This window comes from Diceros bicornis, chromosome 2, assembly GCF_020826845.1.
Source record: "Diceros bicornis minor isolate mBicDic1 chromosome 2, mDicBic1.mat.cur, whole genome shotgun sequence".
NCBI lineage: Eukaryota > Metazoa > Chordata > Mammalia > Perissodactyla > Rhinocerotidae > Diceros > Diceros bicornis.
In genome coordinates this window covers 87,669,109-87,693,277 of record NC_080741.1, presented here as the reverse complement: position 1 = coordinate 87,693,277, position 24,169 = coordinate 87,669,109, and the positions used below count along the sequence as shown (strand labels likewise).

At 41.9% G+C, this 24,169-nt stretch overlaps 1 protein-coding gene across 6 annotated transcripts in view; it reads right to left on the bottom strand.

Moving 5' to 3' along the window:
- Positions 1 to 10,230: 10,230 nt before the first annotated feature.
- The window catches only part of TMCC1 (transmembrane and coiled-coil domain family 1), a 257,218-nt gene continuing 243,279 nt past the window's right edge, over positions 10,231 to 24,169 (bottom strand). For 3 of the 6 annotated variants that reach the window (XM_058565885.1, XM_058565880.1, XM_058565892.1), the window contains exons 3-4: positions 17,448 to 17,583; positions 10,231 to 14,226 (exon numbers count right to left, since the gene is read on the bottom strand). In XM_058565885.1, the coding sequence (XP_058421868.1) occupies positions 13,912 to 14,226; positions 17,448 to 17,583 (451 nt within the window). In that variant the 3' untranslated portion in view covers positions 10,231 to 13,911. The remainder of the gene's footprint in view (positions 14,227 to 17,447; positions 17,584 to 24,169) is intronic. The other 3 variants (XM_058565856.1, XM_058565872.1, XM_058565863.1) reach the window with 1 other exon arrangement.

Here is a 24,169-nt window from a genome sequence, read left to right as displayed (position 1 = left end):
GAGGTGCTCTCTGAAAGGAGAATAGAAATTTCCTAAGTGGGCAGAGGGACAGAGGGCCAGTGGGAACAGCATGTGCAAAGGTATGGAGGTGAGAGCAAGTATAGGAATGGCAACATTTTGTCATGGCTGTAGCAAAGGATGTACATGGGAGCAGAGCTTCCAAATAACAGCAACAATAGTTTATGTTAATTGTGCGTTTACTGTGTGTCAGGTACTGTTCTAGGTAGTTTACATGGATTAACTTATGAAACCCTCGTAGCAACCTCATGAGACTGGTGCTATTATCCCCGTTTTTCAGCCGAGTTAAAGAAGGAGGGAAAGGTGAAGTGATTGGCCTGAGGTCACAGGGTGTCAAACTTGGGCAGAAGGCAGGATACCTGCTCTGATCATTCTGAGTGACTTCACAGAGACATTTCCCCAGAGGCCTCATTGCCCTTTGCTACCCTGACCACCAGGGCTTTGCAGGACAAACCAGGACCCGAGCGTGCTCTGCTGTTCTGTCCATGCATTCTGGGTTCCAAGGGGCGGCAGAGATGCTGTCCCCCAGCTGTGGCCAGTCTGGGCTGAGCCCTGTGGAAAGCAGTAGGCGGCCCTACCGTGAGCCTGCAGCAATCCCCTCGGCCCTAGTGTCTCTGTTGCACCCCTGGGCCCTTGGCCTCCTCTGCTCTCAGCTGTCCACTGAGCAGAGGGCAGATGGGCAGAAACTGAGGCTCTGCTTCAAGACTTGCCTCTCCCACTTCTCCTCTCTTCACTCACTCACACTGTCTAAAAATCAAGGCCTCAGCGTGCTGGTCAACTCCACCCTTTCCTACTTGCCTTACCTTGGGCAAGACCCCAATCTCTCTGGCTTCATCAGCAAAATACCATTCATATTAGACTGGGCCATATGAAATTGCTGTTTTTATAGATCAAAAAACAGTTGAATAGTGTAAATTTCACATAGTTCCACCTACTAGCATCTAATGGGGATACTGGGAGGATTAAACAAGACAACAGACATGATAACTTAGCACGGCTCCTAGAACAGATAAGCTCTTGATATAAAGTCAGCTGTGTGTCCATGCAGGCATCCAGTCAGAGTGCCATGCTAGTGTTAAGGACCCAAGTGAATAAGAAGTGGTTTGTGTCTTAAGGAGCTTGTGAGAGACACATGAATAACCAGGTTACAGAAATACAGCCTGAATTAGAGTGGACCAAAAAGGGAGATTAGTTAGAAGCATCCTGGCATGTCTGATACAATCAAAGCATGGCAAGGATAGTGCGCGGCCTGCACAGGAGCAGCTGGGCCAGGGCCCTTGGTGCTGTGGTGCGTGCTGTCTCACCTCTCCTTGCCCGCCTGGGTTCTCTCTCTGCCAATGGCTCTCACTTACGAATTTCACACTTATCTGCTCCTATCACGCAAGAACTAAGACTGACCCTCTGTCTGGTCCCAGCTCAATAGTCCCAGAGTGTGAGAATACGGTGACTCCCATGCAGACAGCATGACCAAGTGAGGGGAGGTGTGGTCCTGAAAGGAGGGTATTGGCGGAAAATCCCATGTGTCCACCATCACATGTGTCTCCTGGTGCAAGTGACAAAACTCAAACTAGCTTCAGCAATAAAGGGAATTTACTAGCTCATGACACTGGGAGGTTCAAGAAGTGAAACTGGCTTCAAGCATGGCTGCATCCAGGAGTCAAACTGGTTTCATGAGGAACCTGTCTCTCTTCTCCATGTCTTGGCTTTGCCTCCTCCCTCTTGACTTCATGCTTAGGCCGGCTGTGCTCCTGACAGCTCTGGGTTCGTAGCATCCTTGAGGATAGTGAACCTAGAGAGAAGAGTCCCTCTTCCCCAATGCAGCCAACAAGAGCCTCAGGACTGACTCTGACTGGCCTGACTTAGATCACTTGTCTATCTCTTGAGCCAGGGGTCATGTGGGGATTAGTTCCATTTGAACTATGGGGAGCAAGAATGGGAGAGGGTGTTTGCTGAAAGAGGTTCAGTTACCAGAAGAAGAAATATAGTGCAGGACTATATAAACCAACAGAAGCCATTCAATGAGGCAGGTGCTCTAACAGAGAGAGCAGCAAAGGCGGGGTCACCTGTCTGTCTGTGAGGAAATCAGGGCAGGCTTTTCAGAGGAGAGGCTGCTGAAGCCCTCAAAAAGCTAAACACGGAATTACCATATGACCCAGCAATTCCACTCCTAGGTGTACACTCCCAAAAGAAGTGAAAACAGGTACTCTAACAAGTATGTGTACACCCATGTTCATTGAATCATTATTCGAAATAGCCAAAAGGTGGAAACAACCCAAATGGCCATCAACTGATGAATGGATAAACAAAATGTGGTCTACACATACAACAGAATATTATTCAGCCATAAAGAGGAATGAAGTGATGATACATGCTACGACGTGGAGGAACCTTGACAACATGATGTTCAGTGAAAGAAGCCAGACACAAAAGGTCACATAGTAGAGATTCCATTTATATGAAATGTCCAGAATAGGCAAATCCATAGAGACAGAACCCAGAATAGTGGTTAGGGGTGGAGGAAGGGGGGAATGGGGAACAACTGCTAAACAGGTATGGGGTTTCCTTTTGAGGTGATGAAACTGTTTTCAAACCTGTAGAGATAGTCGTCGTATAATATTGTGAATGTACCAATTGCCACTGAATTGTTCACTTTAAAATGGTTAATTTTATGTTACGTGAATTTCACTGTATTTGACCAGAAAAATAAAAAATAAAAAAGGACAAATAATGTATGCTATCTAGTATTTGCTTCAAAAGGATCCAGTCTGAGGGGAGTGGGGGGCAGGTATGAATGGAACAAGATTGGTCACAAGTTGGTAATTGCTGATTGGGGTTCATTACATTACTCATTTTTGCTTATGCTTGAAAAATTCCTTAATAAAGAATTAAATAAAAGAATGAATAAGAGCCTGCCAGGCAGACAAATGGGTTGGGGGTGGGAGTCATTGCAAGAAGAGGGAACAGCACATGCAAAGGTGCAGAGGAGTGAAGCAAGGAGAGGTGGGACACCTGCGTGAAGACTTGGGACCAACTAAGTCCAAGGTCACACAGATAGTGGAAGGCTGAGCTCTCTTCCTTCCTTCTTTCTTTCTCCTTTTCTCTCTCTTTCCTTTCTTCCTTTCTTGCTGTCTCCTTTCCTTCCTTCTTGGCTTCCTTTCTTCCTTTTTTTTTTAAAAATAAAATCTTGGTTTTAAGCAGAAATAGTCTCAAAGCTGCTAGATTAGCAGTCACAAAGTCCAAACACATATCTTACTTATTGGTGGGGCCTCATTCAGAACCTATTTAATCTTACTCAGGACATAATTCTGACAAGTTGGGATATATGGAATTCCAGCCCACAGTAGATGAAAAGCAGTTTTTAGAGGGGAAATGAAAAGCTTCTAGGTAAGGCAAGCACATGGGTAATAATGAAATGTGACAGCCACAGCCTGGGTTGGGAGGATGTAGACAGGAAAGCTTGTGAAAAAAGATATTAGAATAAAAATACACAAGGCGAAAGGAGTAAAAGGGCACACGACAGGTGACAGATGGTAATCTTCGGGTGGTGAACATGATGTAGCCTACACAGAAATTGAAATATAATGACACCTGAAATTTATATAATGTTATAAACCAATGTTACCTCATTAAAAATAAACTTTAAAAAAAGGAATAAAAATACATAGTCATCAAAAATGCAAATCAAAACCACAATAAGATACTACTTCATACCCATAGGATGGGTATAATTAAGAAGTCAAGTAACAACAAGTGCTGGTAAGGATGTGGAGACTGCTGGTAGGGACATAAAATGGTTCAGCCACTTTGGAAACAGTCTGATAGTTTCTCAAAAGTTTATAAACGTGGTTACTGTATGACCCAGCAATTCCATTCTTAGGTATATATCCAAGAGAAATGAAACATATATTCATTCATTTATAATTTTTTATTTATTTTTTCCCCCCAAAGCCCCAGGAGATAGTTGAATGTCACAGTTGCACATCCTTCTAGTTGCTGTATGTGGGACACGGCCGGAGAAGCCGCATGGCCGGAGAAGTGGTGCGTCGGTGCGCGCCCGGGATCCGAACCTGGGCCGCCAGCAGCGGAGCGCACGCACTTAACCGCTAAGCCACGGGGCCAGCCCATAAACATATATTCATTCAAAAACTTGTACATGAATGTTCACAGCAGCTCTATTCATAATAGGCAAAAAAGTAGAAAGAAGCTAAATACCCACCAACTGATGAATGGATAAAAATGTGATATATCCATACAATGCAATATTATTCAGCAATAAAAAGGAATGAAGTACTGAAACATGCTACCACGTGGATGAACCTTGAAAACATCCTAAGTGAAAGAAGCCAGTCAGTCACAAAGGACCGTATATTGTATGATTCCATTTATATGAAATGTCCAGAATAGGCAAAGTATAGAAAATTGATTAGTGATTTCCTAGGGCTGAGAGGGATGGAAGACTAGGAGGGTGACAGCTAAGGAGTGCAGGGTTCCTTTTGAGGTGATGAAAATGTTCTGGAATTACTGATGCTGGATGCACAACTCTGTGAATATACTAAAAACCACCAAATAGAACACTTTAAATGGGTGAATCGTATGGTGTGTGAATTATATCTCAGGAAAGCTGCCATTTTAAAAAAAGAATAAAGGTACAGTAGCCTGGGTTGTTTTAGTGCAGGGGCAAATAGCGTCACACTCCAATCATGCGAGTCAGCTTCTCTGGGCCGACAACCTGGTCATGATGATGAATGCATTTCAACAGGAAGGGTGTCACATGTTTTGCAAGATACTGAAAATGAGTAAGAGAAAAAAAATGCTTCCAGTGCTTACAGCAGTGTGATTCCAGGTCCCTATTAAAACGAGGCTGTGAAGGACTCTGCCAGCTGCAACTTACAACACTTGTAAAGTCAAGTTTTAACATTGGCAAATAACATATACTCTTTAGTTTCTCTGAGAAAAAGGTTCACCGATAAATTCAAAATTTATATATAAACATTTTGGGAACCAAATAAAAGGGTCTCAAAACAAAGAAAAATCAAACTATGTGATAGGGCATCTAAAATGGGCAAAACCTTTGCGGTTTGATGTTTGAAATTCTCACTTTCTGTGCTTGAAAAATCAACTATTAAAAACAATACTTTTTTCTTTTAAATGATGAGAACATTTTAAGCTGCTTGCAACTAGTAGTTCTCTCAGATAACTCATTGTAGGTATGAGCCTTTCATCCTTACAGCAAACGAAAAACTAAATGGGATAGAAATGATACTACATGTATTTTTTGAACATTGGTTTTTGAAGTACCACAGATGTCTTGATGTGCTCTGTAAAAATTCTGACCAGACGAACACAACTCACAGATTTCATGAAGAACATATTGAGGGGGAATTTGCCCAATTATCATCATTTTAATGCTCCCATTAATGTGCTATGTCAATGCCATGATACTTTATTTTTTCTTTTAGATCATGAAATATTTCATACTGTAAGAGAGCAGAACACCCATGTACCCACCATCATGCAGACACTTTGTTACACTTGCTTAAAACCCCTCCCCTGGCTTCCTGCTCCCCCAGCTGCCCCCTACCATACACACACTCCCATTATGGTCATGCCTAGATCTCAGCTACAAATTCCCACCTAGTTCTGTCCCAGTGTTTAACCCTTTCAGTGGTTACAGCCTACACTTCTAAGGAGATCATGAGCTGGGCACCAATTATCGAGAATATCATTTTATTGCTGGGAGAGAACTAAGGTGACTTTATAGTAAGCACACTGAAGGCCAGAAACTAAGTCATTTGCCTTCTCAAGGTTACACAGAGTCTGAAACCCACAAATCTTAGTTCCTTGTCCAGCAAAGGGGACAGCAGAAATAGCAGGGACTTGAAGGCAAACTCAGCTGAGTTCAAATCCTGACTTTGCCATTTACTAGTGAAACGACTTGTCCATGGGATAAAATCCAAACACCCCTCTGAACTTCTGTTTTCAACTGCAACGTGGAAATTATACCACCTCCTCTTCAGAGCAGCTGCAAGAAGTAAAACAAGTGGTGCTATGCCTGGCACAGAAGAGGGATTCATTAAATAGTGATTTTTAAATTCCACTTTTGTGTGTGTGTGTGTGTGTGTGTGAGGAAGATCAGCCCTGAGCTAACATCTGATGCCAATCCGCCTCTTTTTTTTTTTTTTTTTTTGCTGGGGAAGATTGGCCCTGGGCTAACATCCGTGCCCATCTTCCTCTACTTTGTATGGGACACCTCCACAGCACGGCTTAACAAGCGGTGTATCAGTGTGTGCCCAGCAGCCGAACTAGTGAACCCCGGGCGGCCGAAGCAGAGTGCGTGCACTTAACCACTGAGCCACCCGGCTGGCCCCTAAATTCCACTTTTTAAAGGAGCACTTATGCCGTGCCAGGCACCACTCCAGGAACTGAGGACACAGACAAGAACATAACAATGTCTTTGCCTGTGGCTAAGAAATCATCAGTAAAAATCTATCATTAGCCAATTGTATGTGCATCTGTTTGCAAGTTTGTGTTCTCTATGGCTGTGATGTTCTCTTTTCTTGTTTCTATGGTCAGGATATTCTTGACACATACTGATTTTTTGGTTTCCCAAATCAACTCAAGATCCAGGGCTGGCCAGGGACAGCCCACATTCTAGCTACTGGGCCCTTCGTTGGGGAAGAATGGGAGACATGATATATTCTTATGAGATCCAGATGAGTGAGACAGGTCCTTGTCCTCAAGGAATTCTCAGTCTATTAATAATATTAATAATCAAGACCATTTGTGGAGCACTTACTCTAGGTTAGGTGCTGGGTGAGGCACTGTACAATTATTTTATTTAATCCTCATAACCTTCTGTTTAGGGTACAGTGGTTATTGTAATTTATTTTCATCATGGTTTGCTGTACATTTTAACAGTCTCGATAACTACTGAAATAAAGTCTTCTAAAAGAATATTCCTTTGGCAGCTTAAGCATTCATTAAGGCAGAAGCCTGAATAAATTTTGTGAAGTACTCTTGCTCTAGGATTTAAGGATTCTAATGCCACAGGTGATAGGGACTTTATTTTTTTTTGTAATAAGAATTGAACTTTGAACTTCCTATACCCTCAATTCCCAGATATTAAATAAAAATTTTAAGCTCTCCCCGTTACAGGATCAAAAGGCAAAAGACCAAATACCTGGGAGAGCATTTCTCAACCAGTCAACTGACTTGGATGAAATGAAAAAGAGGCTACTGATTCCTTTTGAAAGGATCATAATTATCTTCCAACACAAGGCTGGGTCACTGCACCTCTCAATACCTTTAATGGCTTCTCTTGTAGCCGTAGGGTAAACCTTTCGCATGGCATTCAAGATTTCTTGCAACCAGGCCCCCCACTGCCTACCATTTTTACCTTGGTTACTGCTGCACATTCTTCCAGGCAGCCTACCAGCCATCCAAGGCTCACATCCATTGCTTGAACCCTCACCGCACCTCCGTGGTTTTGCTAGTACTGTTCCTTCAACTTGGAATGCCCTCCTCACTCATCTCCACTCATCAAAAACCCATCATCTCTCAGCCCAGATACCAATGCCTCCTCCACTGAGCCTTTCTCAATTGCCCTGTCAGAACTGCTTCCTTCTCTTCACTCGCACACATGGCAGCATACTCTATTACAACATGGTATCTCATTCTACCAAGTTCCTTTTTCCTTAATTTAGCACCTCTCTCCAGCCCAGTCTTGTACACAGAGTGGCTCCCAAATGCTGTTGGATGAAGGGCTGGGTTGAACAGGCTGTACTAGCTGCTGCAAGCACATCTCTCCACATGTCCCCTCTGGCAGTGGGACATCCATTTGACCACCAAGCCTAGAAATCCAGGGCTGGATGAAAACCCAATAGGTGGTCCGAAATTGGTCCATAGCCCCTTATAAGACAATCCTAAAGTAAAACATGGTCTATTTTAATCTGGCATTAGGAACCTTATTCAACCCTTTTTCACCTCTCCTCAGTGGACCTATTATTTACTTTTTAAAAAGTTTTGATATTTTTATATTAAAAAATACAGAAATACATTCATATTAAGAGATTCAAATTTTAAAGGAGTCAAGCATGCAAGTCCTGTTTCACCACCATTCCTCCCACTCTCTTTCCCAGAAGTTAACTACTGGAGACAGTTTAATGTGCAGTTTCATTTCTAAACACTTACATACATTTATTTATACAAACAAAAATACTTTCAACATAAATAGGAGACTACTATTCCACAACTGGCTTTGTTGTTTTCCATTTAATACACTGATTTACACATGAGGGTGAACATTTTCTTTTGAATGATTATTGGTGATTCATTTCTTTTTCTTTGAACTATTTCTTTACAACCTTTGCCTATTTTTCTACTGAGTTGCATTTTCTTTTTGGTTTGTATTAACTCTTACACTGCCACATTGTGGACACCCATCTTTTGTTACATATGCTGCACAGACCTGTTTTCCATCATATTCATTTACCATTTCCTAACAGTATAATTTTGGACAAGCCATGTAACTCAAGCTTCAGTTTCGTTACCTAGACAATGAGGACGACACTGCCTGTGTAAGACTGTGGCGAGAATTAAGTGAGAACTGCATGTCAAGTACCAAACATTATGTCTGGCATTCAATAAGTACTCAGTAAATGTTAGCCACTCTTCATTACCTAGACTTGAAGCCACAGGTTGGCTAGGTGTTTAGTTTAGCCCATAGTTTAAAAATAATACATTTGAATCCTTTAGGTGAGGCATACATTTTCTAGTTGCCATACCCTCCACTGTCTCCCCACTCTGTTTTCTACACTGCAGCTTCTCAAATTTGTTACCAGCCTTCCACTCTTCCAAGTGTTTTTTTTTGGTGATGAAGATTATCCCTGAGCTAACATCTGTTGCCAATCCTCCTCTTTTTGCTGAGGAAGATGGGCCCTGGGCTAACACCCGTGCCCATCTTCCTCTATTTTATATGTGGAACGCCTGCCACAGCATGGCTTGATAAGCAGTGTGTAGGTCCATGCCCGGGATCCGAATCTGCGAACCCCAGGCCGCCAAAGCGGAGCACGTGAACTTACCACTACGACACGGGGCCAGCACCTCCAAAGTTTTTAATGGATGAAAATAAAGCAGGACTTGAAATTATATATCACCTATAATCAGGGCTGCTCCGTGTGCCCATTATGCATTGAACAACACCAAGATGTGTTGTTCAGTGTAGCCTACTTACGGAGCCCCTTGGGACTGGGCGATGTACAACCTGCACATCTGTACATGGCAGCCTGGTCTGCATTTCAAAAAGCTTGAGGGCACTCTTACAGCAATTTTAAAAGCTTTCACAAGAGGCATCTCTTATTTTCACAGTACATACTAGGTAGGATCAAGACGGTGTGATATCTCTAGTGTATGCTGCGGAAGGAGGCACAGAGCTCGTAAGCCAGTAGTGTGGCCCAAATATCTCGACATTCAGATTGGGGCTGTGAAGGACCAAGTCATCAGGTCCCTGCTTGGTACCCTGTCAAAGCCAAGATTAGAGCTTCTGGATTTCCAGAGGCCTCCTAAAAATCATCAAGGAAAAGCCATAATAGAAATTACTACCTCTACAACAAAACCAGGGATGGGATTAGGCTAGATAATAACCCCTTACATGTATATAGAACTTCAAATGTTCAATGTTTTACAAAGTATGTTTACACACTCATCATAACAGTTATTAACCAAGTCTGGTAAGAAGGGACAGAGATTATTATACCTATCTTGGGGTCATCAGATGCTGAATTTTGGGGGTACCAAGATCTCTAAGGAACTCCCTCCAAAGATCTAAAAGGCAGTCTTACCACCTACCAGTCTACAGGAATTGTGGTAAAGCGCCAGTCTGAAATGATGTGTATAAAATCCAGGGAGACAGTGACAGCTACCCAGCTATCAGTTATAGTTTCAAGATACCTGCTAAACACACACACATTCTTTTTTTTTTTTTTTGTGAGGAAGATCAGCCCTGAGCTAACATCTGCCAATCCTCCTCTTTTTGCTGAGGAAGACTGGCCCTGAGCTAACATCCGTGCCCATCTTCCTCCACTTTATATGGGACGCTGCCACAGCATGGCTTGCCAAGCGGTACGTCGGTGCGTGCCCAGGATCCGAACTGGTGAACCCCAGGCCTCCGCAGCTGAGTGCATGCACTTAACCGCTTGCGCCACCGGGCCGGCTCCTCACACACACTTTCTAATGCACGAACTAGTGGGAAGTTTACAGACTGACAAACTTGTCACTGGAAACTGAACACACAAAAATAAAGAGCAAAACAAACCCAAGTCCAACCACCTCGTTAATAGCTGAGGTCTTTATTTCAATTTGTATGTACAGTAAAAGTGCTGCTGAGAATCTGCAGCAACCAGACAAAACATAATTCTCTCTCAACAATTAGCAGCTTAAGATCTATCAACTACAGTGTTAACGTTCACACGTTCACAAGTGTCATTTCTGTACTTATCAATTCGTGCGAGTTTTTATTCTTACTTTGATAAAACACACTTACAGTCTAGTAGTCAATCCTACTGAGGGTATCACCTAGCATACACAACAGACAGACAAAAATGTTAACTCTTAGAGCCACATTCAAAATCCCCAGTTTCATTTGGGGGTGGGAACCATAATTTTGCCTGCGTCAATTTGTTGATTATAATATTTGCTTTTGTTTTGAATGCATATTTTCCAAAGCCGAAAGGCAGCTCCTCACTGGAACTCACTCGGAATTCAGTGTTTTCATCCGACTGTACCTCAAAGGAGGATGAAATCAGAAACAAAACCAAATCAGTGAAGACCACATGAAAATACGCTCATTAATAGGACAGCGCTAGCGAGGAAGGCTTGATCTCTGTTTTTTTCTTCGTATCAGATTTTTACCTTAATTGGGTGGAGGGGGTACAGGGAAAAAAGAAGACTCCAGTCAGTGAAGTGTAAAATTTAACCTACTTTTTCTTCTTAAGGAGCCAGTGGAATAGAAGGCCTTCCTTGCTAGGATGTACCGAGTATATACCAAGGAATTGAAATTGGAGCAGACAGAAGTGCCCTTCAATTATCATTAAAACGGTAAAATGTTAGTCATTCTATAACTTAAACAGAGTCACCTAGGCTACCACCGCCAGCCTCACGCATCAACAAGAAATCCAGGAATGCTTCATTTCAAAGGGAATGCATGTAGTCTTTAAAAGAGAAGAAGCATTCAAGTGAGGGGAAGTTTCCACCCACAGAACAATTGTTAAACCATTAGAGCGAGGTTATAGAAGAGCTCTGAATAGACAAGAGAATCCAAGAACAACTACAATTCAAAGATACTCAAAGGCAACAGGTATGGGCAGCAGGAAGTAGGGGAAGGCAGGAAAACAGACGCGAGGTTAACAAATAGCATTAAATGCAGACAACTGTTGGGTCTGGGGAATAATCAAGCGACAAGAAAGCTAGAAAGCCATTACTGTGCCTGACCTACCAGAAGGTCCTTCCTAAGACAGTTTGAGAGAGGAGGATGGAAAGTTAGAGTGGGCCTGTTTGGCTGGGAGCTCAGGGGGCTTTCCAGAGGTGAAAACCTTCCTTTGATAGAAATTGTCCCAAGGCAAATGGAAACAATTTCAATCCATCTGTCACAGTGACTTCCAGTGCCCACAAAACTTAGTAGCCACTACAGTTTAGGGGACTCAAAGGTTCTACCTTAGAAAAACTGGAGGATTGTGGCTAGAGCATATTTTCAATAACTTTGTGGGGCTCTCTTCCCCACTCTAAAGCAGAAAGTGAGGAGAAACTGCTAGTTTGACAAGGTCATGGTGTCCTTTGGCACTCTTGCCCAAAGTCATTGCAATATTTTTAGGCAAAGTTAATATTTTAAATACATAGGCTTGGGAAAAATTTGTTTTTGGCCTGAACATGAATTGGTTCCAATTACTTTTTAAAAGAAAAATCACCCCTATGGCCCCTGCTCTGGGCACTAATTTTGAGAGGTCAACAGAGCTAACAGGTGTACTACAATCATCTGAGGATGGAGTGAAGATTGGGGTACCTGAGTTAAAATAGCAAAATGATTATGGAAACAACATGCTGACTCTGAGAAGGCCAGCCTGCCAAAGTCACAAGAGGCTGGAGCTGTCATGTAATTCATCCTCTCAGACAGACAAGGCAATGCTCATCTAGTTCCAAAAGAAATTTCCTGGTATGGGGGAAATAGGCAAAGCATGCTTTGCTACTCTTTTCAGGGCATATTATGTGCCCCTTGTTCATCACTTGGTTGCACAGACCTGACACCAAGAGGGGACAGCATTTGTGATTTAATACTAAAATAAGGTTAACTAAGTTTTCTAGATAAGCTCTAAAAGCCCAAGTTATGTTAATAAGTCAGTCTAGATGAACAGAGAGCATTCTACACCCCAAACTTGGGTCCTTCTAACCTGACCATTTCCTTTTCTGCTCCTTAGGGAGAATCACCCTTCAGTTGATTCTCTCAGGCAGACATAATAAAGCTTTGAAATTAAGGATGCTGGGGTCAAAATGCAGACAGAAGATTCCACATCACTTTGGTTTCAGTAATCAGGGGGTGTTAAAAAATAAATTAAGGAAACACAAGGAATTATTTATGACTTTCATAATCTAGTCTCAATTTTTCCTAGAGACAACCCCAGCCCAAAGTCACTGGGTGAACATTTTCTTGGGGCAAAAAAATCTCTATCCTATCATGCTGGTTTGTGGAAAACAGCCTCCCACTCTCCCTGCACACCCCTTTCCTCTCCAACCAAGCCAAGCCCATAAAGTGGTGGTGTGGGGGTGGCAGGACACCAAAAAGCAGTAGCAGCAGACAGAGAAGGGAATTTAAGCTGCATCTCAAAACAAGGGCATCAGAGGGCAGCATTTACAGCATGTCTTCCTTTACTCAAACTGTTTCAAGACAAGAGGGAGCAGCACACTTAAATATCCACACATTTCTTCTTTTAAAAACATCACTTCTTTATTTCAAAGGAAAAATAAAAGACCCTCCCAACCCTTTCCAAAAAAACCCAATAATAACAATAATAAAAAATCCTATTAGAAACCATAAGGAAGCACTGAGAGTTTGAGTATTACATTCTTCAAGTATGCTGTTCAGATTTTTTGTTTTTTAAACTGGTGACTATACATGTATTTAAAAAAACCTTAAAAGTGCGGCCATGGGATTTTGCTTAAAATTAAGTATTTAGAGGGCTACTTCAAAATACTGTAGTAGGACTGTGCAGTGATCCTTTGGGGCATGATGCTCTCACTTTTGTATCCTAGCAAAGGTTAAGGGACCAGGTTCAAAAGAGATCATGCTTCCACAGTTAGCATGAGTGGCCAACTTGGCTTGAAAGCCAGGGAGATCCATGTATTCTTCCACGGACAAGGAAAATCCACCCTGAATCCAAAATTCAGACATGGAATGTGGTAGGATTTCACAGTAAAGTCAGTCCGGGAGGGGGTGAGGTGGTGAGCCCAGACAAGGCAGGGTGTTAAGTTTAACTGGTTTCTCTAATCAGGTTTTCGCATCTTTTTAGTGGGTTTTAGTGTAGTCCTTCAAGCCACAATTTAGAATGCTCTTCAGCGTGCTCCAGATTGTTGGTTCATGTTAAAGGACTGTTTAAGATTTGCATCCCAAGGAAAATCATGCTACATAAAAATGATCCAAGATTTTTGCCCAAAAAACTTCTTGGATAAAATCTAAAAAATACTATTGCAATTGCGTCTCTTGAAGAAAAAAACATTATTCTAAATGTAAACAGATTCACTCAACTCTTTTGTTGTAGAAAACTTCAGAGTAGGTAAGTTGCTGTCTAATTCTTCACTGCATGCACTCGCCATAGGGTAGGGGAGCACTGCCTTCTTGTGCCAGCATCATCTGGGGGAGGAAAAGAACCGTTCCACATAGCTGAAGAGGGCGTCCCAGTGCTTCCAGAGAAAGGCAATGAAAACCACAAGGAATAAAGTGCTGAACGTCCTGTTGCGAGTCTTCATTAGAGGAACCACACAGTTGGCTACCGTAGAGACAAAGACCAAAAGGACTGCCATGACTGCCAGAAGGATGTTGATGAGTTTGCCCAGAAGGTTCCGGGCAGTGGCATTCTCCAGCCCTTCCAGCTGTACCACCTGCTGCTGCTGCTGCTGCAGCTCCATCTTGGAAATGCGGGTCTGGCACGCCTCCAGGGCCTCCTGTGGGCCAGAACAGGGATTAGTTAAACTTCTGCTCACACATACTGTAGCTGACATGCCCCTTGGGTAAGCCAGATGCATCTTGAGCTATGCCAATACTTTTAAATATGCTTTAAATATACTAGAGCCTTGAATATGAGAGGCCAAATATATAACTCACTATTCAACAACTATTATTCACCTAAATTGCCCCCCAGTGCATTCCTAGGGGATAGCTCACAGGAAGCAGTGGCCACAATCAGATTTGGTCTTGAACCTTTTAATGACAAGACCTCAGATACATGATTTTGTTTCTCTTTTTCCTATTTAAAAATTATTAATTTAAGTTGCACAGGACACGCATACTTGTTCAACATAAAAAAATTTCAAATAGGACACATAGTCTCTTTTGATATTTTCCTCAATTCTAGTCCCTGCCCTTGAAGTAACACTGTCAGTTTGGTGTGTGTTCATCCTTTCACCTGTGTTTTAAGTGTACACATATATATGCCTATGGGATTATTTTCTTATTTTCTGTCTTAATACAAATAGTATCATACTATAGGAACTGATCCACAACTCACTTTTTTCACTCAACAGTAGGTCTTGGCAATCTCTCCATGTCAATACATAGAGACTCACCTCAATCTTTTTAACTGCTATGTAGCATTTTATAGTATGGATATGTCACTGTTTATTTAGCCACTTCCCTATTGGAGAGATTTAGGTTATTTTCAACTTTTCCACTATAATAATGGAGAGGTGAACATCCTTTGGCCATTTTGTACACATTACCTGGTGTTTTTCAAGTCAAGTAAATCAATGGAAAGGGCTCTCTGCTCTGTCTTCTTAAGAAGAGTACACTCTCCTTTTTAGGGTGATCTCTGTAAAGAGGACGCTATGTCCAAACACTGGACCAAACATTACAAGCAATCTGCTTCCCTCAAGGCCATGACCTTCACTCATGAGTTTATATAAAATTTACCATAACATTCAAAGGACACAATCTATTTCCTTGGCTATGGTCAGACACTCCCCAAAGTTCAGCAGTGGTGGGAGCCCTGGGTTTTTCTGGTCTTGGTTTCAATGGGTCCCGATTTCCTGGGATTTGAAGGGACGGCCAGGCAACTTCAGACTGAAGCTAGCTACAGAATGGACAGACAATGGATATTTCCTAGCCTAGAAAGATCTTGGGAGAAAAACCAAAACAGAATTCTGGGACCTAGAGAAGATGGCAGCTGGGCAAATGATCTAGACATTCCCTTGATTCCTTTAGGCTGCTGTAATACAAGTTTCCTGGACCACTTCCCTTCTCTAAGACTAAGATACTTTCATATGAGACCACCAACTGTCCTTTTAGAAATACCTCCCAAGTGGAATGAGAAAAAGTTAAATATTCTGTCTTCCCACAGAAGAAACTACAGGGCTGTTAGCCTTAAACATTACTGCCTTGTGTTATTCTCACAAACTGCCTGGCAATGTATCTGTAAAGGGTTTGGATTTGGCAGCTAGGACAAAAGCCTCCTTTGCTATAGAAGAAGACAGGCAAGATGGCCATGAGGCTTGTCAGAGCAGTTCTTTAAAGCAGTAACCAACAGATGTAATGCATGTGGTTTTCCATATACTGAGGCTACCGTGACCCTAAGAAACATTTCCCAAGAACTCAAGCAAGCATACCACCTCCAAATGGTATAGACTTTTGAGAAATGCATCTCATTTGAACAGCAGGTGTATTATAGTTAGTTGAAGCTTCTCTTGATACTCTACCCTCCCCATCTTTTATTTTCCTGAATTTTTTTTTTTTTTTTTTGTGAGGAGGACTAGCCCTGAGCTAACATCTGATGCCAATCCTCCCCTTTTTTCTTGAGGAAGATTGGCCCTGAGCTAACATACGTGGCCATCTTCCTCTACTTTATATGGGATGCCGCCACAGCATGGCTTAACAAGCGGTGCGTCAGTGCATGCCCGGGATCCAAACCTGCAAACCCCGGGCTGCCACAGCGGAGCACGCGCACCTAACCGCTTGCGCCACTGGGCCGGTCCCTAAACTTTTTTTTTATTGTGGTAAAATACATACAAAAAATTTACCATTTTAATCATTTTAAAGTGTACAGTTCAGTGGCACTTAGTAAATTCACAATGTTGTGCAACAATCCCTACTATCAAATTCTAGAATATTTTCATCACTCCCAAAAAATCCCTCCCGGCCCCTTAGCTATTACTCCCCATTCCCCCTTCCCATAGTCCCTGGCAACCACTAATCTACTTTCTGTCTCCATAGATTTGCCTATTCTGGACATTTCACATAAATGGAATCATACAATGTGTGGCCTTTGGTGACTAGCTTCTTTCACTGAGCATAATATTTTCCAGATTCATCCATATTATAGCATGTATCAGTATTTCATTTCTTTTCCTTTTTCTTTCTTTCTTTTTTTTTTTTGTGAGGAAGATCAGCCCTGAGCTAACATCCACGCCAATCCTCCTTTTTGCTGAGGAAGACCAGCTCTGAGCTAACATCCACTGCCAATCCTCCTCCCTTTTCCCGCCCCCCAAAGCCCCAGTAGATAGTTGTATGTCATAGTTGCACATCCTTCTAGTTGCTGTATGTGGGACGCAGCCTCAGCATGGCCGGAGAAGCGGTGTGTCGGTGCACGCCCGGGATCCGAACCCGGGCCGCCATGGGCAGAGCGCGCGCACTTAACCACTAAGCCACGGGGCCGGCCCCCTCCTTTTTCTTAATGTGGTAAAATACACATAAAATTTACCATCTTAACCGTTTGTTTTTTGGGGAAGATTAGCCCTAAACTAACATCTGTTACCAATCCTCCTCTTTTTTACTGAGGAAGATGGGCCCTGGGCTAATATCCGTGGTCCATCTTCCTCTACTTTATATGGGATGCCGCCACAGCATGGCTTGATAAGCGGTGTGTAGGGCCGTGCCCGGTAACCGAACCTGTGAACCCTGGGCTGCCAAAGTGGAGACCATGAACTTAACCACTACGCCACTGGGCCGGCTCCCATCTTAACCATTTTTAAGTGTACGTTCAGCGATATTAAATACATTCATAATGTGTGACCATCACCACCATCCATCTCCATAGCTCTTTTCATCTTGTAAAACTGAAACTCTGTACCCATTAAACACTAATACCCTGATTCTCCCCACTCCCCAGCCCCTGGCAACCACCATTCTACTTTCTGTTAGTCTTTTGCTTTTACACCTGATCCTTCATGCTAACCTGGATGTCCCGGGCTCGTTCATAGGACTGATATGCAATTTTCTCTTCCATGCTGGCCAATTCTTGCTTCAAGTTCAAGATTTCATTCTGGTGGAGCTCCGTTAGGTCATTTAGTTGTTCTTCTAATCGTTCACATCTAAGAAGGGAGGAAAAGTTAAAATTTTATGCATTCTGTATTTTTCCTGGTGTTATTCACATCTAATCCCTAAAATCCATTCTGCAAAGGAAGAAAATAAAAGCACAAAGAAATTGAGTGGCCTGGGGTAGCAGGGCATGCTAGCGGGTACAGCTCTTAGTCCCTGGAATGGACAGCTTGTCACATGGCCATATCAGAGCAGCACCATGGCTCGTCCACATTCTTCTCAACACACAGTATTTGCCGCGATGCCAGCAGCGCTGATGAGCTTTGAGCATACTATCCCGTAATAAATGAGGCAGTTCTTAATCTGCTCTGAGCAGCATATGGGAGAGGCAAAAACTAGAGTACAATTAAGCAGGTCTCATGAGAAGATAAACAGCACATAAATGGAAACTGACCTTCTAGCAGTCACCAGTAGCTTATTCTGACACCGGAGAGGTCACTCACCTGGATGTTAATGATTCAGAGCCTATCATCCCCATGGCCAAGCACAGTGTGCGGGACATCTCAGTCAACAAATACTTACTGAGAGCCTGCTGTGTGACAGGTATGTTCAAAGTACTGTGGTATTACCGTGGGAATACTGTGGTCAGCAAGATAGAATGCCTGCCCTCAGGAGTTTATATTCTAAAGTGGAGGGTTAGAGGGCAGAAAAACCAAGCTGACTGCAGGTGTGGTTAAGCAAATTAAAGAAGATCAGTAGGGGTATACAGCAGAGTGCCTAGCAGCTGGTTAATTAAGCTGGAATGGACAGGGAAGGCCTCTTCCCTGTTGAATGCTTTTCAACATCAGAGTTGAAACTTGAAAGATGATATGAATGAAGCCTTGTGAAGACTGGGAAGCAGAGGATCTTAAAGCAGAAGGAATAGCAAGTATAAAGTTCTCAAGATGGGAACTAGCTTGACAGGTTTGAGGGACAGAAAGTAGGCCAAAGTGGCTATATAGTTGAGTAAAAACAGGGAGAATGGAAGGACATAAGGTTCTTTGGAAGCAGGGATCATTTTATTCACCTTGTATCTCTAGCACTTAGAACTACACATAAGAAGGTTTATTCTACATAAAGATGGAACCTAGGTAGGGCAATAGGATTGCAATGGGTTTAAAGGATGAGATCGAAGATTCCAGGTGTTTCACATGGGTAGAGGGCAGGAGGTAGAAATGTATAGGATAACTGGAATAGTGGATCTATGTTAGAGAGAAAAGGGAAATCTGGTCTTAAAAGGTAGACAGGAGAGCGGGGATTCTGGAATAGACAGTACGTGGGCCCAAAGCCAACTGCTAAGGGGGGAGGGTGAGATGAAGAACAGTGTTTTAGGAAAACGGGTTTTCTGGTAGTAGTGAAGACTAGGGGAGGTTGTGTGTGGAGTCCCAGGAACCAAACAAAGAGCTAAGCAGGCAGGAGAAAGGTTGAAGACTACACATTAAAAAAGACTAGAAAGGCAAGAATAAACATATCTCTAGCATATGGGGACTAGAATGGAAGCCTCTGTCAGACAGAGGGCTCATCTCAACAGGAGAAGATACTACCACTGAGCGCTACTCAGGCAAGCACACACCTAACACTAGCACGTGAGTCTCAGAGGACTTTGCATTAAAAAAAAATGCCAGAACAAACTAAAACATTTAAAACTATCCTCCCCTTTCCTCGTTTTTTTTTTTGTTTGTTTGTTTGTTTTCCCCAAAGCCCCAGTAGGTAGTTGTATGTCACAGCTGCACATCCTTCTAGTTGCTGTATGTGGGACGCGGCCTCAGCATGGCCGAAGAAGCAGTGCATCGGTGCGTGCCCGGGATCCGAACCCGGGCCGCCAGCAGCGGAGTGTGCGCACTTAACCGCTGAGCCATGGGGCCGGCCCCTTTCCTCTTGCTTTTTAGGACATCTGTAGTACACAAACTTTTAGGAATATATGGAAGTTCTCTGTTTAAGGTAATTTTTATGTTGTGGCATCACCAACATTCTCCCTTCCAATAATTATATAATAAATAATTATATCCTAAAGTCCATTCCTTCTCTAAGAAACAAGAATTTCTTTTTAAAGAGGCATAGTCTGATCCTTTTTACTATGTTACTGAATCCTATTTAGTTCTCCTTTATCCTTGATATGAATCTCTGTGCTGTTTTCTTTCACACTGAAACTCTGTTATTAAAGTGACTGAACAGATTGATCAGAAAGCGTTTCCACCTTTTGTCTGTAACTGGGCCTGATATTCCCTGTGACTCTGCCTTTTCACTTCATCTGCTGCCCAGGGCATGTGCTTGGAAACAGGTGCGCCACCTCTGGAATTGATTTTCCACCAAATTTTAAGTTTACCAAATGCCATAAGATTATGTTAATATATTGTCTTTTTATGATTGTCCTTAATAAGCCCACTGTTTTGTGGCGCTTTTAGTGTTTGATGATTTGATCATCCTCTCTCCTCACCGGGGGGCGGCTAGAGACTTTTTAAAACGGGTGTTTCAATGTGTTAGTCCCTTGGAATTTAAGGGAAGGGCTGGGCCTGGTATCAAGTATCTCCCCTAAGCTAAGGATTCATGTTGAGTGGCAGGGAGGGGAACATGGTGGTAGTGGCAACCAGCCTGCATGCTGATGAAAGTAGACCCATATGACATCTTTGGCACGTATTCCATAGGCTACCATCTAATTTCTTGGCTCACAAATTGTACAGTCTTTCAGGCCCTTCAGGAATATTGGGGAATCTTATTTGATATTAATAAGCCTCACACATACCGTTAGAATAGACTAAAAACTAACAGCAGTAGCAGCTACCATTTATTCAGTATCTACTATGCAAATTCATTTTCACAACCCCAAGAAGGTGATAGGTATTATCTTTATAGATGAGGAAACTGAAGCTCAGAGAGGCAAAGTGACTTGCCCAAGGACACACAGAAATTAAGCAGGGGAGCGAGAATCTGAATCTAGGTTTGTTTGACGTTAAAACCCAAGTTCTTAACCTCTACACTATGATGTCACTTTGAAACTACTCAAGGAGCCCAGATAGGCTAACTTCCTTTATAAGTAAGAAATCTGAGGCAGGCCTATAGCTGATCCAAACCACATAGCAACAAAGGGGGCTGGACAGTACTACACTGACATGATGGTTTGGAGTTTGATGTCAAGGTGGAGTCAATGGGAGGAGGGGTGTAATAAAAAGATTATGGACCTAGAATAAAGAAGAAGATAATAACAAGTGCTAATGAGGACGTGGAGAAATTTGAACCCTGGTATATTGATGGTGGGGCTATAACATAGAGCAACTGTTTTGGAAAACAGGCAGTTGCTCAAAAAGCTGAACATAGAGTTATCATATGACCCATAAATTCCATTCCAGATATACACCAAAGAGAAATGAAAACTTATTTCCACACAAAAACTTGTGCACAAATGTTCATAGCAGCATTATTCATAACAGCCAAAAAGTGGAAACAACCCAATGTCCATCAACTGATGAATGGATAAATAAAATGTGGTATATTCATAAAATGGAATATTATTTTGAAAGAAAAAGAAATGATGTAATGACACATGCTACAATATGGATAAGCCTTGAAAATGTTATGGTAAGTTGAAAGACGACAGTCAGAAAGGACTACAAATTGTATGATTCCACATATATGAAATGTTCAGAATAGGCAAATCTATAGAAACAGAAAGATTAATGGTTGCCAGGGGCTGGGGCAGGGTTGGAAAGACTGGAGGGTGAGGAAAATGTGGTGGTGGTTGATTAAAATGGATTATGGTGATAGTTGCATATATCTGTGAATATACTAAAACCCATCAACTTGTGTACTTTAAATGGGTGAATTGTACTGTATATGAAGTATATCTCAATAAAGCTGTTAAAAAAGATTATAGATGTTTACAATTTACATTGAAATGAATAAAAAATAAGACAGATGAGGGACAGAGATGAAAATACATGTGATAAAATAATATAGTAAAATGTAGAATCTAAGAGGTGGGTGTATAGGTGTTCACTGTACAATTTTCTTGAAGTTTATAGTGTTTGAAAGTTTTATAATAAACATTAGGAAAAAATGGTCATAGGTGTTATAGCCAGGAACACTTGGGTTTGAGTCCTGGTTCTGCCTCTCATAAGCTTATGGTCTTAGGTTAGTTCACTTTTCTGAGCAAGTTCCTTCATCTATAAAATGAGGGTAATAATCTCTTTTATATTCATTTGTGCACACAGGAGGTGTTAAAAAATGTCCGTTTTTTCCCCTTCCACTTCCACAGACTGCCAAGGAACATACTGGCCTTTTTGAAAATGTTTCTACTTCCTAAAAAAGAAGGCAACACATGAATACGTGCTCCCTGAATTCATGGGCAATTTGAAACTTTTTAACAACCAAACATTTCCCGTGGTGACTGATTCATGGCCTTAGTCTCATTTTAGGCTCATCACCCATCATATCACTGTGCTAACTATAAAATAAATGAAAATATCTCACACCCTATTTTACATGTCTCTAAGATTATCGTTATTTCATGTACCTCCCTACCCCGTTAGAGTTGTTAAAAGCAGTATGTTGTGAGGAGAAATATACCACAAACATTTCAAGTATTGTTTGAAAGGCAAAAATAGGTTCCCTGACTAGAAAGAATCTTAAGTTCTAGCGGTTACAAAAGATCGCAGAGGTCTAGCTGAATCTCTTTCAATGGAGGAATTATTTTTACAACATCCTGACAAGCAATCTCTCTTTGAATACCTCCAGTGGCAGGGTCTCGTTTTTCTTGTTTTAAGGCAGTTTTTTCCACCGCTACATAGATAGTTATCTATCTAAAATTGAACTAAAACCTAGCTACTTGTACCTCTCATCCTGCAGTCCTTTGGCACCACAAAGAACAAGTTCCTCCCTCGTCTGCATTTCCTCTGATATCTGCATTCAGCAAAAGGACATACAGTCATGCCTCACTTAACGACAGGGATACCTTCTGAAAAAATGTGTCGTTAGGTGATTTCGTCATTGTGCAATCACAGAGTGTACTCACACAAACCTAGATCATATAGTATATTACACACCTGTATGTATGGTACTAATCTAATGGGACCACTGTTGTATATGCGGTTATTGTTGACCAAAACGTTGTTATACGGTGCATGACTATATTTTCCTAGGTATTTCTATAGATCTAGTTCCTGGTAAAGTCTTGATTATACTTGTAGCTGTTAATACCATTTTGAACTCAGTCTGCTGACTGGTTTCTTTCAGCTCTCTCTCTTTCTTGCCTCATGCTATTTGTAAAGATAAGTCTGTCTTCTATTCCACTGTCTTCATCCTGGGTGATAAGGAGATAAGGGCCAGCCCAAGTCAGAGCTCACAGGCTACTGCTAGAGAATATCCCAGCCCTCAAGCCTGGGAACTGTCCTTGCTAGGGTAACATACATTTTGTTGTATATTATAAAAGGTCGGTTGAGAAGAAGAGGTAAGAATAGTGACAGCCTTCCTGCCCCTGTGAACTGTCTCTGCAGTAGGAAGTACATGCTGGGGGACGAAGGCGTAAGTCAGCCTATTTTGTCGTTTGTATGTATATGAAACTTGTCAGGAGTTTCATATATATATATGTAGTTGAAAAGCAATATTGCACTTGGATTTGTGTTTTATTTATCCTGATCTTTCTGTGAACATCCATCAACTGAAGGGGACAAAAATAAAGTGAACAGAAACTTGTCAGGTAGCAAGTGACAGGGAGATTAAGGTACAAAATATACTTTTTCCCCAAAGTTTTAACACTCTTTAATATTCCTTTGAAAGGCAACCCTTGAATCTCATATTCTCTTCCAGAATTTTAGATCCAAATTGATGTAGACACTAAGATATTTTTTAAAGATTTTATTTATTTATTTTTTCCCCCCCAAAGCCCCAGTAGATAGTTGTATGTCATAGCTGCACATCCTTCTAGTTGCTGTATGTGGGACACGGCCTCAGCATGGCCGGAGAAGCAGTGTGTCGGTGCGTGCCCAGGATCCGAACCCGGGCCACCAGCAGCGGAGTGCGCGCACTTAACCACTAAGCCACGGGGCCGGCCCTAAGATTTTTTAATATATATAATTCTAAGTCCCTAAGATTTTTTAATATATATAATTCTAAGTCCCTACTTAATTAGATTTACCAACATACTTTATTAATTTCTTTCACCCATTGTTTGAGTTCAGTTTTTTCTTCTTGAAATATATCCTTTAGTATTTCTTTCAGCAAAGGTTTTTTTTTTAATATGTGGTAATTTTTACTACATATGTCTGAAAGTGTCTTAATTTCACCCTCTTTCTTGAATAATAAATTAGGTGGACATAGGGCTGGCCCCGTGGCCTAATGGTTAAGTTCAGCCTCTCTGCTTCAGTAGCCTGGGTTTGGTTCCTGGGCGTGGACCAACACCACTTATTGGTGGCCATGCTGTGGTGGCAACTCACATATAAAATAGAGGAAGACTGGTACAGATGTTAGTTCAGGATGAACCTTCCTCAGCAAAATAAAATAAAATAAAATAAAAATAAATAGGTGGACATAGCATTCTAAGGTCCCAGTTTTTCTTCCTGAGCACTCTGAAGGTATCATTCTGCTGTCTTTTGTCAGTATAATCTC